The sequence below is a fragment of the Gossypium raimondii genome, chromosome 13 (genome assembly GCF_025698545.1).
Source record: "Gossypium raimondii isolate GPD5lz chromosome 13, ASM2569854v1, whole genome shotgun sequence".
NCBI lineage: Eukaryota > Viridiplantae > Streptophyta > Magnoliopsida > Malvales > Malvaceae > Gossypium > Gossypium raimondii.
In genome coordinates, this window is record NC_068577.1 from 3,015,440 (window position 1) to 3,035,781 (window position 20,342).

Sequence of the window (20,342 nt, forward strand, 5' to 3'; positions counted from 1 at the left end):
GTAAAGCAAATTGAAGATGCATTTGCCTTGGCCCTTGTTTGGTGGGTAGGGAAAAGTAACACCATTCAAAATGTTCCTCTTGTATGATTACTATGGTTTAAATTTTAGATTTAGACATTAATTTTAATTTAGTATATAATATATGATGGTTGATTTTGTATAATTATATATAAATATTGATTTTATTTTAGTTTTTATAAATTATTAATATTATCACTCATAAATTTATTATAAAAACATTATTACTTATAGAGTGATGTGAGAATAAAAATAAAAAAAATTAATTTAACGTTTTAAAAATATAAAAATAAAATCAAGGCCATGGTAAAATTTTATTTTAATGCTCTAAAAATTATAATTCAATTCTAGCCCATTAAGTTAAATTTATAGTCAAACCCCGTTAAAATAAATTTATAGTTATATATATATTTAAAATAAACTCATATTAATTACTAAGAAAGCAATAATAATCATCTCCAATAGTCCAGAGACTCTTAAAATCTTAAGTCGACAAGCTTACCTCGTGCACCCAGTCCTATGTATCTCCAACATACTAAAATCAGAACCATTACTATTCAACTCTAACAAGGTGACGTGGGAAGAGCATCCCATAAATGACAATCAACAAAAGACAAAGCTACCTGAGCAAGCTCATGAGCCACTTTGTTAGCAGACTATTTAGTCCATTGGAAGGACAAACCTTGAGAAGAAGCACTTAATAAATTATAATCATCAAGAATCATACCAAAGTCAAAATGTTCAAATAAGATTTAGTAAGAGCCATTATCACATCATTAGAGTCTGGTTTCATCACTATATTATCCAATCTTAATTCCTTAAGTCACAAAGGAGCATCGCGGATAGCAAGAAGTTCCGCCATCCGCACTCTACTTCATCAGGAAGGGTCCCGAATAATTCGTGCACAAACGAACCATCATGATTTCGAATAACGACTGCAATGAGGACTTGTTTTGAGCACTATCGAATGCAGCATCCATGTTGCATTTCAACTCATTCCGACCCGGCCGAATCCAATGCACATTTGACCGCTGTATCGAATCTGCCAGTTGCTGCACTTTTCAGTAAACAAAACAAGCCATCGACCAGTCCTGCACATACTGATCGACCACTACTATAACAGTGTGAAACAAGGTCGTCACCCCTTTTCAAAGGAGGAGGTTTTGATGCAGCCACAAACTCGAAGCAGCTGTCAACACTCTGCAAAATTGAAATACTAGACAAATTTAGAATCGCTAGAAAAAAAACCTCAACAGTGTCAAAATTAGCCGAGAGCCCAAAGTAATGCCAAACACCCAAAGCAATCGGGCACTGTAATAAAACATGCTCGGCATTCTCATGACTATTACACCGACTACATAAAAGGTCAATGTTGCACCCTCCCTCGACCAGTCGGTCTTTACAAGGAAGGAAATGTCGCAAACACCGCCCTCAGAAATCCTTGACCTTTAGAGGCACTTGTAAATTCCAAAGCACATTCCAAGGACTTTCTACCGCAAATTGCATGATAAAGGAAAGCGAATTGACAGTCGTGTTGTAACCCAACTTCACCTCATACAACCCTATACGAGTCAAACGCCATACCAAACAATCGTCCGGCTTATTAAGGGCAATAGGAATAGCCAACACACGATCAGCATCATACGGCGCCAACATCCCTTTAACTAAGTCGACATCCCATCGGTCTCCCTCGGCAGTCAAAAAATCATGAACCCTCGTATCCGTAAAACCATCGATAGGCTCAGAAGCAATAAAGAAATTAGATCCGTCTGGAATCCAAGGGTCCTTAAAAACCCGTATCTCTCGGCCTATCCCCTATCTCCGACGAACCCCAAGCGACAACTGCGTAGCAGCACAAATACTATTCCAAACAAATTAAGGATTACTACCTTCAACAGAATCAAGAAGCACTTCTTTCCCCGATCGAGATAAGAGCTTGTTCTTCCAACTAGATAGACGTTTGCTGAGACGTTCTCTGATAAACTGAAATATCTGCTTCTTGTTCCGCCCCACCAACGATGGCAAGCCTAAATAAAATCCTTGAGTAATAGACACATCCACTCCCATAACAGAACATGCATGTTGCTTATTCGGCAACTTCGTATTGGAGCTAAACATAACTCCTGACTTTTGATAGTTGATCGTCTGCCCTGACGCCTGCTCATAAATATTAAGAATCTACCGAACAGAATGACACTCCTCCGTAGTGGCCCTAAAGAAGAAAAAGTTGTCGTTGGCAAATAACAAGGGAGAAACCGAGGGACCCCCTCTAGAAACGACAATACCACGAAGCTTGCCCCGCAGTTCCGCTTGCCGAAAAAGAAAGCTAAGGCCCTCAGCACAAAGAATGAACAAATATGTATAATTAAATAAAAAATTAAATTTATTTATAAAAATAAAATTTTATATACATTTAAATAGCAATAAAAAATTCATACGTAAATCAAAATTAACGTATCACCTTAAGTTTGAAATTTATAATGTGTAATAAAATGAATTATGCTAACATGTATGAGTAAATATATATTATATAGATACTATATTTATAACATATTCATAAAAATTATTTAATAAATATCTTATATTTAATTAATCTATATTTATTATAAACCCTTTATTTGATATCACGAGTTATCAAAATATCATCTCAATAAAAAATTAAAAATACCACTAAAATAATAGAATTCACAATTATAAATTGAAACATACATAAAAATTATTTAACTAAGTAATCACACCAAAGTTTATTTTATAACTTTATATTATTTTTAAAATATAATAAAAAGAACAACTCAAATAAAAATATTTACTTCTCTACTTTCTTTCATGTTCATTTTAGCTACATTTTATTACCTTATTATCAATCATTATCATTTTAAAAATAATTATAAATTAAAATTTGTATATTATTTTTACGTTGCACCCAACTTTTAATTTAATTTAATTTAATTTGCAAAAAAAAAAAACATAATAAGTCAAAACCAAGTCAATCAATACCAAATCAATATTCTTGCCGAAACCTAAAACGCACCGTCTCCTTAGGAAACAGCTAAATTCTATGCTGCTATTGCTATTAACTCCACACGTTTCTAGTTTTATCCACTTTATCCGACACCTGTCCTCTTAACATTCCATCTCTTACAAATTAAAATCCATTTACCAAAATTGTAAAACCCCAAAAGTCTAATTATGAAATCCCGTCCTTATTCTTTAACAAAATTTAAACTTAGTCCTTTTATTTTAATTTATTAAATTTTAGTCTCGACACTTTGTGAAAACAAATAAATTAGTCCAATTATTAGTAAGCACATGGACTTAAATCATTAATTAATATTATTTTTTGTATATAAATTAATCAAATTGCCAAATTTTAAGCATATAAATGGTTGAAATATTGAATTTTAGATTAGTGATTTAAAATAAAAGTTTAACTATTTTCTAATTGGACAAAATTTTAACAAATTAATATAAAGGGGTTAAATTTTAAATTTCATAAAATAAAGTGATAAAATTCAAAATTAGACAAACCCAAAAATATTCGCCCACACACGCCCTTGCCTTTCGGCGATTAAAGATAAATAAAAAGAAAAGAAAAAGTAGTTATAAAATCACTTCAAAGCTCTAGATCTGCTCTACAGACAAACTTGAGAAATCTTTGAGAAAATCTGAAATCTATTCCAGCATTTTCTTATAGCGATTAGTTTGAGAATGGAGGCGAAGCTGATAGAGAGGCTGGAAGCCGCGGTGGCTCGGCTGGAGTCTCTATCGGCCGGTGGAATCTCGGCGAGGGGATTACCGGACGGTGTTGATGAGGTGTCTTCGGATCCTTCGATTTTGGCGTTTGACGATCTGATGGCTCAATATGCGGCTAGGGTTTCGGCTGCTGCCGAGAAGATTGGAGGTCAAGTGCTGGATGTGACTAAGCTAGTTCTCGAGGCATTCTCTGTTCAAAAGAAACTTCTTATCGAGATCAAGCAGACTCAGGTCGCTGTTTATTTTTTTTCCCATTTTATTTAATTAAAATTTGAAGTGTCTATTTTGTTTGGATGAGCTTTTTATTAATTGCGCTTTTATAATTATTTTATTTTGTGATGGATTATGTGAAATTTAGTTAAATTACATTTATGTATAATGCATTCGTATCTTGAATCTGGTTTTGGCGTTGATTTTGCAGAAAAGGGTTTGGTTTTAGGTACAGTGAGAACTGTAGGTGCAATCAGAGAGTGTCCCATTCCTGTTTGAAATTCGACTATGATTGTTTCACGACCTTAAGAAAGTATGAAAACGATCGAGAATTGATATTACTAGCCAATTTTTTAAACAAATAATATTAGCGCGAGGAGCATTTAAGCAGTAGAGTTTATAGGAAGCTGTCTGAAGGTTTTATCGTAGAGCAAAATTAACATTTTGTGGCTTGCGTACGGTTTTCTAAATACTGATTCTAGGGCAGTAATATTGATTGTCTGGCCGCTATCTGCTTTTTGTCCTTATACTCTGCAAGTATCCTATTCCGTGGTTCTATTGTTTTCATGAAAATTTTTAATGTCTTTCCACTCTGTTGGTACAGAAACCTGATATGGCAGGTTTGGTCGAATTTCTCAAACCACTGAATGAAGTGATCTTGAAGGTTAATGCTATGACGGAAGGGAGGCGATCTGATTTCTTCAACCACTTGAAGAGTGCTGGGGACAGTCTTTCAGCTTTAGCATGGATTGCTTACACAGGCAAAGATTGTGGTATGTGAATGTATGTTGTAGCCTATTTGCACATAGCTGTACCTTCACAATGAAGTGGCTCGCGCGTGGGGTGTAGCATAACTCCTAACTTATGTTGAAAAATATTAGGAGTCTGATTTACACTATTTGTTTAAAGTGTTGATTTACATTCCTGCCTTTGTCTGGAATTAGGCTCATACTTTCAACTAATAACGCTTTGGGAAAAAGTGTGTGACCCCAACCTGTGCTTGTCATGCTCAAGCATTTAGCCCTTTTCAATTTTATATGGCAATAGCATGTGATCTACTACCACTTGTTTTGATTCTTGGTAATGCTTTTCTTACTCAAGGTATGAGCATGCCTATCGCACATGTGGAAGAAAGTTGGCAAATGGCTGAATTTTATAACAACAAGGTACCTTTTTATTTGTAGGAAGCCACAACTCAAACTGAAACTTCCATATGGTAATTGTCTTAGCATTTCCATATCTTAATGTAATGTAAATATCAGGTTCTTGTAGAGTACAGAAACAAAGATCAGATCCATGTTGAATGGGCCAAAGCTTTGAAGGAACTGTATTTACCAGGTCTGAGGGATTATGTCAAAAGCCATTATCCTCTTGGCCCGGTATGGAGTGCTTCTGGTAAAAAGGCATCTAGTGCTTCGTCGAAAGCTCCTCCACCAGGGGCCCCTGCACCTCCTCCCCCTCCACCTGCTTCTCTTTTCAGCTCAGAACCTTCTCAGCCTTCTTCATCAAATCCAAAACAAGGGATGTCAGCTGTTTTCCAAGAAATTAGTAGTGGGAATGTTTCTGTAGGTAATCCTCTTTCCCTCCCTCTCTTCTGCTTTTCTGTCAATATTGAGCAACTATGATCTCATTCTCTTTATGTCTAGGCCTGAAGAAGGTTACTGCTGATATGAAGACGAAGAACCGTACAGATAGAACAGGTGTTGTTAGTGCCAGTGGAAAGGAAACACATTCAAGCTCCCCTTCTTTCTCAAAAGCTGGACCACCCAAACTAGAGCTGCAAATGGGTCGCAAGTAAGTGTGCATGATTCTTTTGCTTGTTTAACTTTATTTAGGTGGTTGGCAGTGGGAGTTGAATTTTTTTTGAAGTGTCTCTTCCTTGTGATACTGGCAGGTGGGCTGTTGAGAACCAAATTGGAAGAAAGAACTTAGTTATTGATGACTGTGATGCCAAACAGTCTGTGTATATTTATGGATGCAAAGATTCTGTTTTGCAGATTCAGGGTAAATTCATTATATCATATGCATAATTGTTTATTTTGACACCATGAATTTTTTTGTTATCTGAAAGAAATAACTACTGAAAAGTTATGAGCAACTTAATGTTTTTGTGATATTGAGCAGGGAAAGTCAACAATATAACCATTGACAAATGCACTAAGATGGGAGTGGTATTTAAGGTTAGTAGGGCGAAGACCAACTTTTAACATTTATATTTTTGTTAAGCACATTCACATCTATACTCATTTATGCCTTTGACTTAAATGGCAGGATGTTGTGGCTGCTTGTGAGGTAGTAAACTGCAACGGTGTTGAGGTGCAATGTCAGGTATCTTTCTTCTTCTTCTTCTTACCGACTTCCTCTTTCTGGCATAGTTACCTTCAAAGCAAATACTGGCCATGGTATTATGTTTCATAGCACATGATGGTCTTTCTTTCCATGCTCTTTGACAGATATTGTTACTACTTATCAGTGATTGATAGTTGTATTACTTATGATCATCTACTTTGTGGCTTTCGTAGGGTTCTGCTCCAACAATTTCAGTGGACAACACATCTGGCTGTCAGTTGTACTTAAGCAAAGACTCTTTAGGGACATCTATAACAACAGCAAAGTCAAGTGAGATAAATGTGTTAGTGCCTACTGGACCTGATGGTGACTGGGTAAGTTGACAACTTTTTCCCCGCGTGTCTAAATCTTTCTGTTGCGGAAGCGACAATATTAATAACAATATTATCAGAAATATTTAGATAATTATGCCAACAATTATACTAAGAAAATTCCCAATTAAATTGGAGGGGTCACAAATGGTCCCACTTAAAACCCAACAACTAGACAGAACTCACTTAGTTATTTATAGCAATAATCACTAAATAAATATAACCAACATAAAGCTATTAAATATAAGCAAACAAATAAGAAATAAAACACCAGAATTTAACGAGGTTCGACCAATTTAGCTTATGTCCTCGGACACTACCAAATTAATATTTCCACTAGAAATATTACAAAAGAGAAGATAACACCAAGTTACAATTAGCTACTTGGATTTTCAAAATGAGATTTTGGGATGATGAAACCTAAGGGGGAGGGGTTCTATATATAACAAACCAAACCCCCTCCATTTCTATCTTTTCCTAATGTGGGATATTGCCAATATTCAACAAATCTCCACCTTGGCGATATTCCACATCTTCGAACATCTTCTTATAACACAAACTTCAATAGTGTCTTCAAATTTGCGCCAACGACGCCATATCAAATGTGTCGGACATTGATCAAGTCTAAACAATGTTCAAACTTGGCCCTTGTAACCACCTTAGTCAGCATATTTGCAGGATTCTCCGTAGTGTGAATCTTTTGGAGAAGTATCTCCTCTTCTTCGAGAATTTCCCGCACAAAGTGATAGCGAACGTCTATGTGCTTTGTTCGTGCATGAAAGACTTGATTCTTTGCTAAATAAATAGCACTCTGACTGTCAGAATATACCTTAAGTTGTTTCTGACCAACTTCCAAGTCTTTAAGCAATCCGTGAAGCCAAATTGCTTCCTTCACAGCCTCTGTAATTGCCATATACTCTGCCTCTGTAATTGCCATATACTCTGCCTCTGTTGTAGACAAAGCCACCGTGGACTGTAAGGTAGATTTCCAACTAACTAGCGCTTTTGCTAAAGTAAACAAATAGCCAGTTGTAGACCGTCGCTTATCCAAATCACCTGCATAATTAGAATCACAATATCCAATTATGTGTTGACCAAGTGATTCATCCCGCTCGAATGCCAATCCGACATCTATGGTATTTTGGAGATACCGCAGAATCCATTTCACAGCTTGCCAATGACCCCTGCCCGGATCATGCATGTACCTGCTAACAACACTAACAACTTGTGAAATATCTGGTCTCGTACATACCATTGCATACATCAAGCTTCCAACTGCATTTGCATGTGACTTTTGCCATGTACTCTCGTTCTTCCTTAGTCGTTAGAGATAACTGGTTACTCAGTTTAAAATGAGGAGCAAGTGGGGTACTTACAGGTTTTGTACCTTCAGACATACCGAAACATTGTAGTACCTTCTCCAAATACTGTTTTTGTGACAGTCAAAGTTTGCCCCTCTTTCTATCCCGAGTTATTTCCATGCCGAGAATCTACTTGGCTTCCCCTAAATCCTTCATCTCAAACTCTTTACTCAACTGAGCCTTCAGTCTATCAATCTCCATTTGGCTCTTTCTTTTAATCGGCATATCATCAACATACAAGAGTAAGTAGATGTAGGAACTATCTTGAAGCTTGCGCAAATACACACAATGATCGTATTTGCTTCTTTTGTACTTCTGGTCCTTCATGAACCTGTCAAATCGTTTGAACCATTGTCTCGGAGATTGTTTCAATCCGTACAACGATTTGCTAAGTTTACAAACCTAATTTTCTTTACCAGCAACCCTGTATCCATCTGGCTGAGTCATATAGATTTCCTCCTTCAAATCACCGTGTAGAAACACGGTTTTCACATCAAGTTGAGCTAGCTCCAAATTCAACTGCGCTACCAAGGCTAACAAAATTCTAATGGAGGAATGTTTAACAACTGGAGAAAATACCTCATTATAGTCAATTCCTTCCTTCTGAGCGTAGCCTTTAGCCACCAACCTTACCTTTTAACGAACATCTTCTTTATCAGGAAATCCTTCTTTCTTTGCAAATACCCATTTGCAACCAATCGCCTTATTCCCTTTTGGTAGTTGTGCCAGCTTCCACGTCTTGTTTTTCTCTATAGAATGCATTTCCTCTTCCATTGTACCTAACCATCTATTATTCTCTAAACTTTGAATGGCTTCGGTGTAAGTGGATGGAATATTATCAACAACTGGATGTGCATAAGCTACCATGTCAGTGAAACGAGCAGGTTTCTGAATTTTTCGTCTCTGCCTTCTGACTACAATTGGCTCTGATTGCTTTTGAGGTTCTTGGGTAGAAATCTCTTCCTCATCTGACGCTGCATCTACCAATGAAGAATCACTAGTGGTACATTCTGCTGGAATTACCACACTCTGCTCAAACTCCACCTGCTGCGGAGTACACTCCACCTGCTGCGAAATACTACTCACTCCTTCTGGATTTACCTTATTCAACATGGCAGATTCATCAAAGGTAACATCCCTACTGATTATCGTCTTCTTTGCCTCTAGACACCACAAACGATATCCCTTAACACCAGCATTGAAGCCCGTGAATAGAGCCTTCTTTGCTCTTGGATCTAACTTTGATTCTTTCACATGATAATATGCAATAGAACCAAAAATACGCAAGGTGTCATAATCGATGCAGGTTTTCCATACCATTCCTCCAAAGGAGTCTTGCCATTTATAGCGGATGATGGCAAATGATTGATGAGATGTTAAGCGTCGTCACGACCTCATTAAAACTTTCTATCTAATCCGACATTAGATAACATACATCGAACTTTCTCCTGGCGTTCGATTCATACGCTCTGCCACCCCATTACATTGCGGTGTTCCACTGCGGTGAAGTGCCTTACTATGCCACAATCTTGGCATATCTTCACGAATGGATCGCTTTTATATTCTCCACCGTTGTGCGATCGGAGAACCTTAATCTTCCTTCTGTCGATTTTCAACTTTAGTTTTCCACTTAAGGAAAACTTCAAGCACCTCATCTTTGTTCTTCATAGGAAACACCCAAACTCTTACGGAAAATCATCAATAAAGGTGACAAAATAACGTCTTCCTCCAAGTGATGGAGTCTTGGACGGTCCCCATACATCAGAATGCACATAATCTAGAATAGCTTTGGTATTGTGAATCCCAGTGCCAAATTTCACCCTTCGTTGTTTTCCCAGAACACAATGCTCGCAAAATTCAAGTTTGCAAGGCTTTGTACCTTTCAATAATCCTTGCTTGGCTAGAGTTTGCAAGGATTTTTCACTAGCATGGCCCAAACGCATATGCCACAGCTGTGTTGCCTCAACGTCCTTCTTGGTACTCGAAATTGCTGCTGCTGTTGTCCCGACCACTGTACTACCTTGGTAGTAATACAAATTGTTCTTTTTTATGCCTTTCAACATCACCAATGCTCCTGAAGTTGCTTTAAGAACTCCATCTCGTATTGTCACAACTAGGCCTTTAGATTCTAAAGACCCCAAAGAGATGAGATTCTTCTTAAACTTTGGGACATATCGTACATCCCGCAAAATTCTAGTAGATCCATCATGATTCCTCAGTTTAATTGAACATATCCCGGCTGTTTTACATGTGTTATCATTACCCATGTAAACAACCCCTCCATCTAGTTTTTGAAATTCAAAGAACCATTCCAAAATGGGACACATATGATAGGAACAACCAGAATCCACTCATCTGCATGTGATGTTGAAGATGACATACTAAGAGAAAAGTCTGACTCTGCTTCACTATTGCATTCTGCAACATTTGCATCTTGCGGAGTCTTTCATTTTTTCTTAAATTTTGAACAATCTTTCTTCCAATGTCCTTTTTTTTTGCAAAAGGAACATTCATCTTTGGCAACAGCTCGACCTTTGGACTTTCTTCTCTTCCCCTTAGACTAACTTTGCTGACGACCTCTTGTTACCAATGCTTCCACTGCTGCTTCACCTGAACCTTTCAACTTATCCTTTCGGCATAGTTCATATCTATACAATGCAGCAGTTACTTTATTGAAAGTTACTTCCGACTTTCCATGAAGTAGAGTAGTTTCAAGGTATTCAAACTCCTCAGGAAGCGATCCCAACAAAATTAACGCCAAGTCTTCGTCTTCAAAAGTCACATCCAAATTCAACAAATCGACCACCGGTGATTAAAATTGATAATGTGCTCGTTCATCGTGGTACCGAGAACATAAGCGAAGCAAGCAGTCTTTTCTTCTTATGCAACTTATTTTGACTGTTCTTCTTCAGAAATTTCTCCTCCAATGCTTTCCACAATTTACTTGCAGAAGTCTCTTTACTGAATGTATACTTCTGCTCTCTGGAAAGACATGATCGAATTGTACCACATGCCAATCGGTTGATGGTCTTTCATTCTTTATCATCAACACCTTCTGGTTTTTCTTCCTCAATGGCAATATCTAGACCTTGTTGAAAGAGGGCATCTAGAAGCTCACTTTGCCACATGCCGAAATGACCTGTTCCATCAAAAATTTTCACTGCAAATCTCGTATTTGCAGTTCCAACCATCGACAAAATGTACGAGGTGGAAGTTGTTGATGTGGATGGTTTTTCTTCTGTCATTTTTGTCATAGCTTCTATTTAATAGCCACCAAATGCGGAATACCCACAAGCTTTAGGAAATGTTTCTGATGTGTAAGATCAGACTAAGCTGCAAACACAGAGCATAGTACAAAACCTTGGCTCGGATACCAATTGTTGCGGAAGCGACGATAATATTAATAAAAATATTATTAGAAATATTTAGATAATTATTATGCCAACAATTATACTAAGAAAATTCCAGTTAAATTGGAGGGGTCACAAATGGTCCCACTTAAAACTCAACAACTAGACAGAACTCACTTAGTTATTTATAGCAATAATAACTAAATAAATATAACCAACATAAAGTTATTAAATATAAGCAAACAAATAAGAAATAAAACACCAGAATTTAATGAGATTCGGCCAATTTAGCTTACGTCCTCGGACACTACCAAATTAATATTTCCGCTAGAAATATTACAAAAGAGAAGATCAACACCAAGTTACAATTAGCTACTTGGATTTTCAAAATGAGATTTTGGGATGATGAAACCTAAGGGAGAGGGGTTCTATATATAACAAACCAAACCCCCTCCCTTTCTATCTTTTTCTAATGTGGGATATTGCCAATATTCAATAAATACATCCCCAATTATCGGAAACAAAGGTCAGGTAAAAAATTTTAACTGCAGATACATTGGATACAAGAACCACAGTACAAAGCATATTCTTTTTACTTCTTACATTTTCTAGGGTGTGTGATCAGAACAATATTGCTATTTAAGGCAAGCAACCATCCAAACCGAAAAAGAAAAGGACCAAATCTCGAAATAAAACCAAACAAGAAAAGCAAAATATATTCTTTCTGATATACAATGCCAGCTAACCTATTGTTATCAAGACTTCAACTTTATAATTAAATTGTAATTACCGGTTTCCGTTCCTATTTCATAGTTATGCTATTAATAAGTCATTTAACTTATGTCTAGAAAAAACTTTTACTGCCACGTGAATATTGCAGTTTTAACACATATATTACTTTCTATAAGATATGGGCAAGGCATCTAAATGAAAAACAATGTAACTATTCTGCAAGTAAAATAAATGAATTCCAAACAGGAGGAAGGAGAATTTAGCTAATCAATAAGCTTTTAAGGTCGTGTTGAATATTGGCAATATCTAACATTAGGAAAAGATAGAAAGGGAGGGGGTTTGGTTTGTTATATATAGAACCCCTCCCCCTTAGGTTTCATCATCTCAAAATCTCATTTTGAAAATCCAAGTAGCTAATTGTAACTTGGTGTTGATATTCTCTTTTGTAATATTTCTAGCGGAAATATTAATTTGGTAGTTTCCGAGGACGTAAGCTAAATTGGTGAACCTCGTTAAATTACGTGTTTTATTTCTTATTTGTTTGCTTATATTTAATAACTTTATGTTGGTTATATTTATTTAGTTATTATTGCTATAAATAACTAAGTGAGTTCTGTCTAGTTGTTGGGTTTTAAGTGGGACAATTTGTGACCCTTCCAATTTAACTGGAAATTTTTTTAGTATAATTGTTGGCATAATAATTATCTAAATATTTTTGATAATATTGTTATTAATATTATCGTCGCTTTCGCAACAATTGGTATCCGAGCCAAGATTTTGTAGTATGCTCTGTGTTTGCAGCTTAGTCTGATCTTACACATCAGAAACATTACTTAAAGCTTGTGGGTATTCTGCATTTGGTGGCTATTAAATAGAAACTATGGCAAAAATGACAGAAGAAAAACCATCCACAACAACTTTTACCTCGTACATTTTGTCGAGGGTTGGAACTGCAAATACGAGATTTGCAGTGGAAATTTTTGATGGAACAAGTCATTTCGGCATGTGGCAAAGTGTGCTTCTAGATGCCCTCTTTCAACAAGGTCTATATATTGCCATTAAGGAAGAAAAACCAGAAGGTGTTGATGATAAAGAATGGAAGACCATCAACCGATTGGCATGTAGTACAATTCGATCATGTCTTTCCAAAGAGCAGAAGTATACATTCAGTAAAGAGACTTCTGCAAGTAAATTGTGGAAAGCATTGGAGGAGAAATTCTTGAAGAAGAACAGTCAAAATAAGTTGCATATGAAGAAAAGACTGTTTCGTTTCAGTTATGTTCCTAGTACCACGATGAACGAGCACATTACCAATTTTAATCAGTTGGTGGCTGATTTGTTGAATTTGGATGTGACTTTTGAAGACGAAGACTTGGCGTTAATGTTGTTGGGATCGCTTCCTGAGGAGTTTGAGTACCTTGAAACTACTCTACTTCATGGAAAGTCGGAAGTAACTGCTGCATTGTATAGCTATGAACTACACCGAAAGGATAAGTTGAAAGGTTCCGGTGAAGCAGCAGTGGAAGCATTGGTAACAAGAGGTCGTCAGCAAAGTCAGTCTAAGGGGAAGAGAAGAAAGTCCAAAAGTCGAGCTGTTGCCAAAGATGAATGTTCCTTTTGCAAAGAAAAAGGACATTGGAAGAAAGATTGTCCAAAATTGAAGAAAAAAGGGAAGACTCCGCAAGATGCAAATGTTGCAGAATGCAATAGTGAAGCAGAGTCAGACTTTTCTCTTAGTATGTCATCTTCAACATCACATGCAGATGAGTGGATTCTGGTTCCTATCATATGTGTCCCATTTGGGAATGGTTCTTTGAATTTCAAAAACTAGATGGAGGGGTTATTTACATGGGTAATGATAACACATGTAAAACAGCCGGGATAGGTTCAATTAAACTGAGGAATCATGATGGATCTACTAGAATTTTGCGGGATGTACGATATATCCCAAAGTTTAAGAAGAATCTCATCTCTTTGGGGTCTTTAGAATCTAAAGGCCTAGTTGTGACAATACGAGATGGAGTTCTTAAAGCAACTTCAGGAGCATTTGTGATGTTGAAAGGCATAAAAAAAGAACAATTTGTATTACTACCAAGGTAGTACAGTGGTCGGGACAACAGCAGCAGCAATTTCGAGTACCAAGAAGGACGTTGAGGCAACACAGCTGTGGCATATGCGTTTGGGCCATGCTGGTGAAAAATCCTTGCAAACTCTAGCCAAGCAAGGATTATTGAAAGGTACAAAGACTTGCAAACTTGAATTTTGCGAGCATTGTGTTCTGGGAAAACAACGAAGGTGAAATTTGGCATGGATTCACAATACCAAAGGTATTCTAGATTATGTGCATTCTGATGTATGGGGACCGTCCAAGACTCCATCACTTGGAGGAAGACGTTATTTTGTCACCTTTATTGATGATTTTTTCAGAAGAGTTTGGGTGTTTCCTATAAAGAACAAAGATGAGGTGCTTAAAGTTTTCCTTAAGTGGAAAACTAAAGTTGAAAATCAGACAGGAAGGAAGATTAAGGTTCTCCGATCAGACAACGGTGGAGAATATAAAAGCGATCCATTCGTGAAGATATGCCAAGATTGTGGCATAGTAAGGCACTTCACCGCAGGTGGAACACCGCAACAGAATGGGGTGGCAGAGCGTATGAATCGAACGCTTGTGGAGAAAGTTCGATGTATGTTATCTAATGCTGGATTAGATAGAAAGTTTTGGGCTGAGGCTGTGACGTACGCTTAACATCTCATCAATCATTTGTCATCATCTGCTATAAATGGCAAGACTCCTTTGGAGGAATGGTATGGAAAACCTGCTACTGATTATGACACCTTTCGTATTTTTGGTTCTATTGCATATTATCATGTGAAAGAATCAAAGTTAGATCCAAAAGCAAAGAAGGCTCTATTCATGGGCTTCAATGCTGGTGTTAAGGGATATCGTTTGTGGTGTCTAGAGGCAAGGAAGACGATAATCAGTAGGGATGTTACCTTCGATGAATCTGTCATGTTGAATAAGGTAAATCCAGAAGGAGTGAGTAGTACTTCGCAGCAGGTGGAGTTTGAGCAGAGTATGGTAATTCCAGCAGAAGGTACCACTAGTGATTCTTCATTGGCAGATGCAGAGTTAGATGAGGAAGAAGTTTCTACCCAAGAACCTCAACAGCAATCAGAGCCAATTGCAGTCAGAAGGCAGAGACGAGAAATTCAGAAACCTGCTCGTTTCACTAACATGGTAGCTTATGCACTTCCAGTTGTTGATAATATTCCATCCACTTACACCGAAGCCATTCAAAGTTTAGAGAATAATAGATGGTTAGGTGCAATGGAAGAGGAAATACAATCTCTAGAGAAAAACAAGACGTGGAAGCTGGCACAACTACCAAAAGGGAATAAGGCGATTGGTTGCAAATGGGTATTTGCAAAGAAAGAAGGATTTCCTGACAAAGAAGATGTTCGTTACAAGGCAAGGTTGGTGGCTAAAGGCTACGCTCAGAAGGAGGGAATTGACTATAATGAGGTATTTTCTCCAGTTGTTAAACATTCCTCTATTAGAATTTTGTTGGCCTTGGTAGCGCAGTTGAATTTGGAGTTAGCTCAACTTGATGTGAAGACCGCATTTCTACACGGTGATTTGAAGGAGGAAATCTATATGACTCAGCCAGATGGATACAGGGTTGCTGGTAAAGAAAATTGGGTTTGTAAACTTAGCAAATCGTTGTACGGATTGAAACAGTCTCCGAGATAATGGTACAAACGATTTGACAGGTTCATGAAGGACCAGAAGTACAAAAGAAGCAAATACGATAATTGTGTGTATTTGCGCAAGCTTCAAGATAGTTCCTACATCTACTTACTCTTGTATGTTGATGATATGCTGATTGCAGCAAAGAGCCAAATGGAGATTGATAGACTGAAGGCTCAGTTGAGTAAAGAGTTTGAGATGAAGGATTTAGGGGAAACCAAGAAGATTCTCGGCATGGAAATAACTCGGGACAGAAAGAGGGGCAAACTTTGACTGTCACAAAAACAGTGTTTGGAGAAGGTATTACAACGTTTCGGTATGTCTGAAGGTACAAAACCTGTAAGCACCCCACTTGCTCCTCATTTTAAACTGAGTAACCAGTTATCTCCAACGACTAAGGAAGAACGAGAGTACATGGCAAAAGTCCCATATGCAAATGCAGTTAGAAGCTTGATGTATGCAATGGTATGTACGAGACCAGATGTTTCACAGGCTGTTAGTGTTGTTAGCTGGTACATGCATGATCCTGGCAAGGGTCATTGGCAAGCTGTGAAATGGATTCTGCGGTATCTCCAAAATACCATAGATGTCGGATTGGCATTCGAGCGGGATGAATCACTTGGTCAACACATAGTTGGATATTGTGATTCTAATTATACAGGTGATTTGGATAAGCGACGGTCTACAACTGGCTATTTGTTTACTTTAGCAAAAGCGCTAGTTAGTTGGAAATCTACCTTACAGTCCACGGTGGCTTTGTCTACAACAGAGGCAGAGTATATGGCAATTACAGAGGCTGTGAAGGAAGCAATTTGGCTTCTGGATTGCTTAAAGACTTGGAAGTTGGTCGAAACAACTTAAGGTATATTCGACGAAATGAGTGCTATTTATTTAGCAAAGAATCAAGTCTTTCATGCACGAACGAAGCACATAGACGTTCGCTATCACTTTGTGGGAAATTCTCAAGAAGAGGAGATACTTCTCCAAAAGATTCACACTACGGAGAATCCTGCAGATATGCTGACTAAGGTGGTTACAAGGGCCAAGTTTGAACATTGTTTAGACTTGATCAATGTCCGACACATTTGATATGGCGTCGTTGGCGCAAATTTGAAGACATTATTGAAGTTTGTGTTATGAGAAGATGTTCGAAGATGTGGAATATCACCAAGGTGGAGATTTGTTGAATATTGGCAATATCCCACATTAGGAAAAGATAAAAAGGGAGGGGGTTTGGTTTGTTATATATAGAACCCCTCCCCCTTAGGTTTCATCATCCCAAAATCTCATTTTAAAAATCCAAGTAGCTAATTGTAACTTGGTGTTAATCTTCTCTTTTGTAATTTTTCTAGCGGAAATATTAATTTGGTAGTGTCCGAGGACGTAAGCTAAATTGGCCGAACCTCGTTAAATTCTGGTGTTTTATTTCTTATTTGTTTGCTTATATTTAATAGTTTTATGTTGGTTATATTTATTTAGTTATTATTGCTATAAATAACTAAGTGAGTTCTGTCTAGTTGTTGGGTTTTAAGTGGGACCATTTGTGACCCCTCCAATTTAACTGGGAATTTTCTTAGTATAATTGTTGGCATAACAATTATCTAAATATTTCTGATAATATTGTTATTAATATTATCGTCGCTTCCGCAACAGTATTAATGTCATTATCTTACCTCTTCGTGCTAGCTACCACAGGAAGAAATCTAGAAACACAAATACGAATACAATGTGATACCTTTCTAAAATGTTGTGAATTAATCTATTTGTAATTTATGGGTTGTTCTATTCCATTATTTTATGTGTCAGAGGTAAGTTAAACCTATCATACCTATGTTACTCGGACTTGGTGTGGGGGTATGAGTGTTGAATATGGATATACTTCGATTTTTCTAAGATCTTTCGTGTAGTTAAGAGGATCCTTAGAGCTTGTATCGTCAATCCTCATATCTTGTGTCAGTCCGAGCAACATAGAGGTAAACCCTAGTTAATCATGTTTCAGAATGACATGGAGGATGATACAGTTGGTTTATTTTTGTTTACAATAGACGGCTTACGTTGTTTTGTGTTGTAGGGGGAGCATTCATTGCCGCAACAGTATATCCATGTATTTAAGGATGGTCAATTTGAAACTACCCCAGTGTCGCACTCAGGAGCATAAGTGAGATCTATTTGAATTGAAAACTCAGCTTTCCTTTGGGGGGAAAAAGAATTATATTCTTTCATTTTCTTGGATACATACCTATGGGTGAATTTTACTTCTTCCGTACGGCTGTTTATTTATTTTAACACACATATCATTTGGTCATCATCTGTATTATTTCACAACTACAGTTTGAATCTCTTCCATAACCTGTTTTTTGGTTGGTGTGTTTTGTTTTTTGGCGATGATGAGTTGGGAATTTTTGCAAATATTACTGTTAAGTTTCTAATGTTCTACTTTCCTTTGGATTTTTATTAAGTAAATTAATGTGTGTTTATGTTATTTGGGTTTTTCTTTAATGAATTCTCTTTTTGAACGATTGAATTTGGCCTGAGATTTTCACATTGAGGTGTCGCCTGGTGAGGAATTATCTTCTTTTATTGGTACCGTGAAACGGGTAATAATAAATTTAAATAAATTTTTTATTTTTTAAATAGGGAAATGGGTTATTTGGGTGGAGAATAGGTTTTGATTATCTCTATGATATTTTTTACAAGCCTCTATGCATCTGATAATAAAGGAGAAATATCTTCATTCCAGCTATACAGTTTTAGTTCTATGAAGCTGTCATTTTCGTGGTACCTATATGCACAGCCTAGACTTGATCACGTCAATGCAAAATTTTATATTATCTTTTATATAAAAATAAATTTAAAAATATAATACATTAAATATATCCAGTAAGTTGAAAATATATTAAAAAAGTATTTATCTTTAATTAACACTAAAATAGATGTAAAACAGGAATTATACAAATACTTAAACAATAATAACAAAATAAAAGTAATATAATAGTAAAATATAGCAAAACAATAGTGAAGAAGATTAGATAAATTTAGACTGAACTAGGCTCGAGTCGAAAAAGATTAATTGAGCTCAAACCCCGTTTAGAAAATGAAATTTATTTTTTTTGTCAAAGTCTACTTTTTGAGCAAAATCCTTCTACTTTTTAGATAAATTTTTGAACCTAGACGGGTGATGCTATTCATAATTAAGCTAAATTGACGACTTCTATGCATAAAAGAAAATTTTCCACATCTAATAATTATGGGTAGACTATAAAAAGAACGCCCCTCTTATTGTAGTACTATCCATGACTTTCTGTTAGAAGAGCAATGAAAAATTTATTGCAACCACCATGGTGGGGATACCTGATAAAAAAAAAAAAAGAGGCAGATTATGAAAGCTGAAACTGCCATTTTGAAAATAAATAGTTAAACAATGGGCGTGGGACATATTATACGTACCTTTTCAGTCTGTCTTTATTTTAATATAATTATTTTTCAAGTTATTTGGATGTTGGATAATTATATTAAATCTTAATTAAATTTAAAGTTAAATAAAATTGAATTTTTAAATAGAAGATCAAACTTTTTAATATTGTTTTTTTATCAATAAAATTCAAATTCAAGACTATACTTTAAAGAAATCATACTCTTTACTGTCCAACCTTGGTTTTTAAAATAAAATTTTAATAGTACAAACCTTCTCATGTTTTACCTCTAATGGAAGAAGCATTAATAGAAGAGCAAATTACTTACTTAAATAATGTATTTATAATTATTTACAAAAATAGTAGTTGCTAAAATTGAAAGTCGATAATGTCAATGTAAAACAATCGCAAAGTAATAAGAAATAAAAATAAACCACACAGATTTTACGTGAAAATCTTTTTAGAAAAAAATCATGGGCAGAAGAGAAGCAAATTCACTAATGATGGAAATCGAATGATACAAGAGGAGTTTCGGCTGCATCTATTTAAATGTTGAAAAACTTTATTTTTAATCAATGTAAAATAGAAGAAATATAGTTTTATACAGATTCTACTTCGGCCCTCGCCTTAAGCCCTACACAGATCACTTAGTTTTGTCACGATATTTTATTTTAATAAGGATTCAGGTCACACAACTCTAACAATATAAAATGAACAATATTTTAATAAATTTAACACCTAATTATCTTTATTCATAGCAATTTTCGGAATCCCAAGGTAATCTTTTGGTGGCAATTTGGGATTCCAAAATAGCATGTTAAAATCTTGCAACTTCAAGTGCATCTAATCATGAGCGAGATATTGCAGCTCTAGGTGCATTTAGCTTTAAATAAAATTATCGTTTTTATGACCCTATCGTTGTTTTAAATTATTCTACAATTTAAGTGGATACTACATGATCAAATGTTTTGTTCTCAACCTGAGAATATGACAGAGATTATCATAGTCAATTCAATTTTTAATATACGGAGCTTTCAACTAATCTTGTACTACCAAATATTACATTAATATTGGTTTGTTTCAATGTCAATTAAGAT

General features: G+C 36.1%; 1 protein-coding gene and 1 long non-coding RNA gene across 2 annotated transcripts; one reads left to right on the forward strand and one right to left on the reverse strand.

Annotated features, from left to right (window-relative positions):
• Window positions 1-691: 691 nt before the first annotated feature.
• On the reverse strand, window positions 692-2,312 carry LOC128036067 (uncharacterized). The gene is made up of 2 exons (XR_008192919.1): window positions 1,908-2,312; window positions 692-1,218 (listed from the first exon to the last, which is right to left on the reverse strand). It is a non-coding gene; the product is annotated as an uncharacterized LOC128036067 (long non-coding RNA).
• A 1,300-nt stretch (window positions 2,313-3,612) lies between these two features.
• LOC105781830 (cyclase-associated protein 1) lies at window positions 3,613-18,314 on the forward strand. The gene is made up of 10 exons (XM_012606348.2): window positions 3,613-4,002; window positions 4,586-4,754; window positions 5,083-5,147; window positions 5,244-5,550; window positions 5,628-5,775; window positions 5,876-5,985; window positions 6,106-6,161; window positions 6,253-6,309; window positions 6,504-6,644; window positions 17,904-18,314. Exons 1-10 carry the CDS (start codon window positions 3,727-3,729, stop codon window positions 17,988-17,990), a joined length of 1,416 nt encoding a protein of 471 aa, XP_012461802.1. The 5' UTR covers window positions 3,613-3,726; the 3' UTR covers window positions 17,991-18,314.
• The last annotated feature ends 2,028 nt before the right edge of the window (window positions 18,315-20,342 follow it).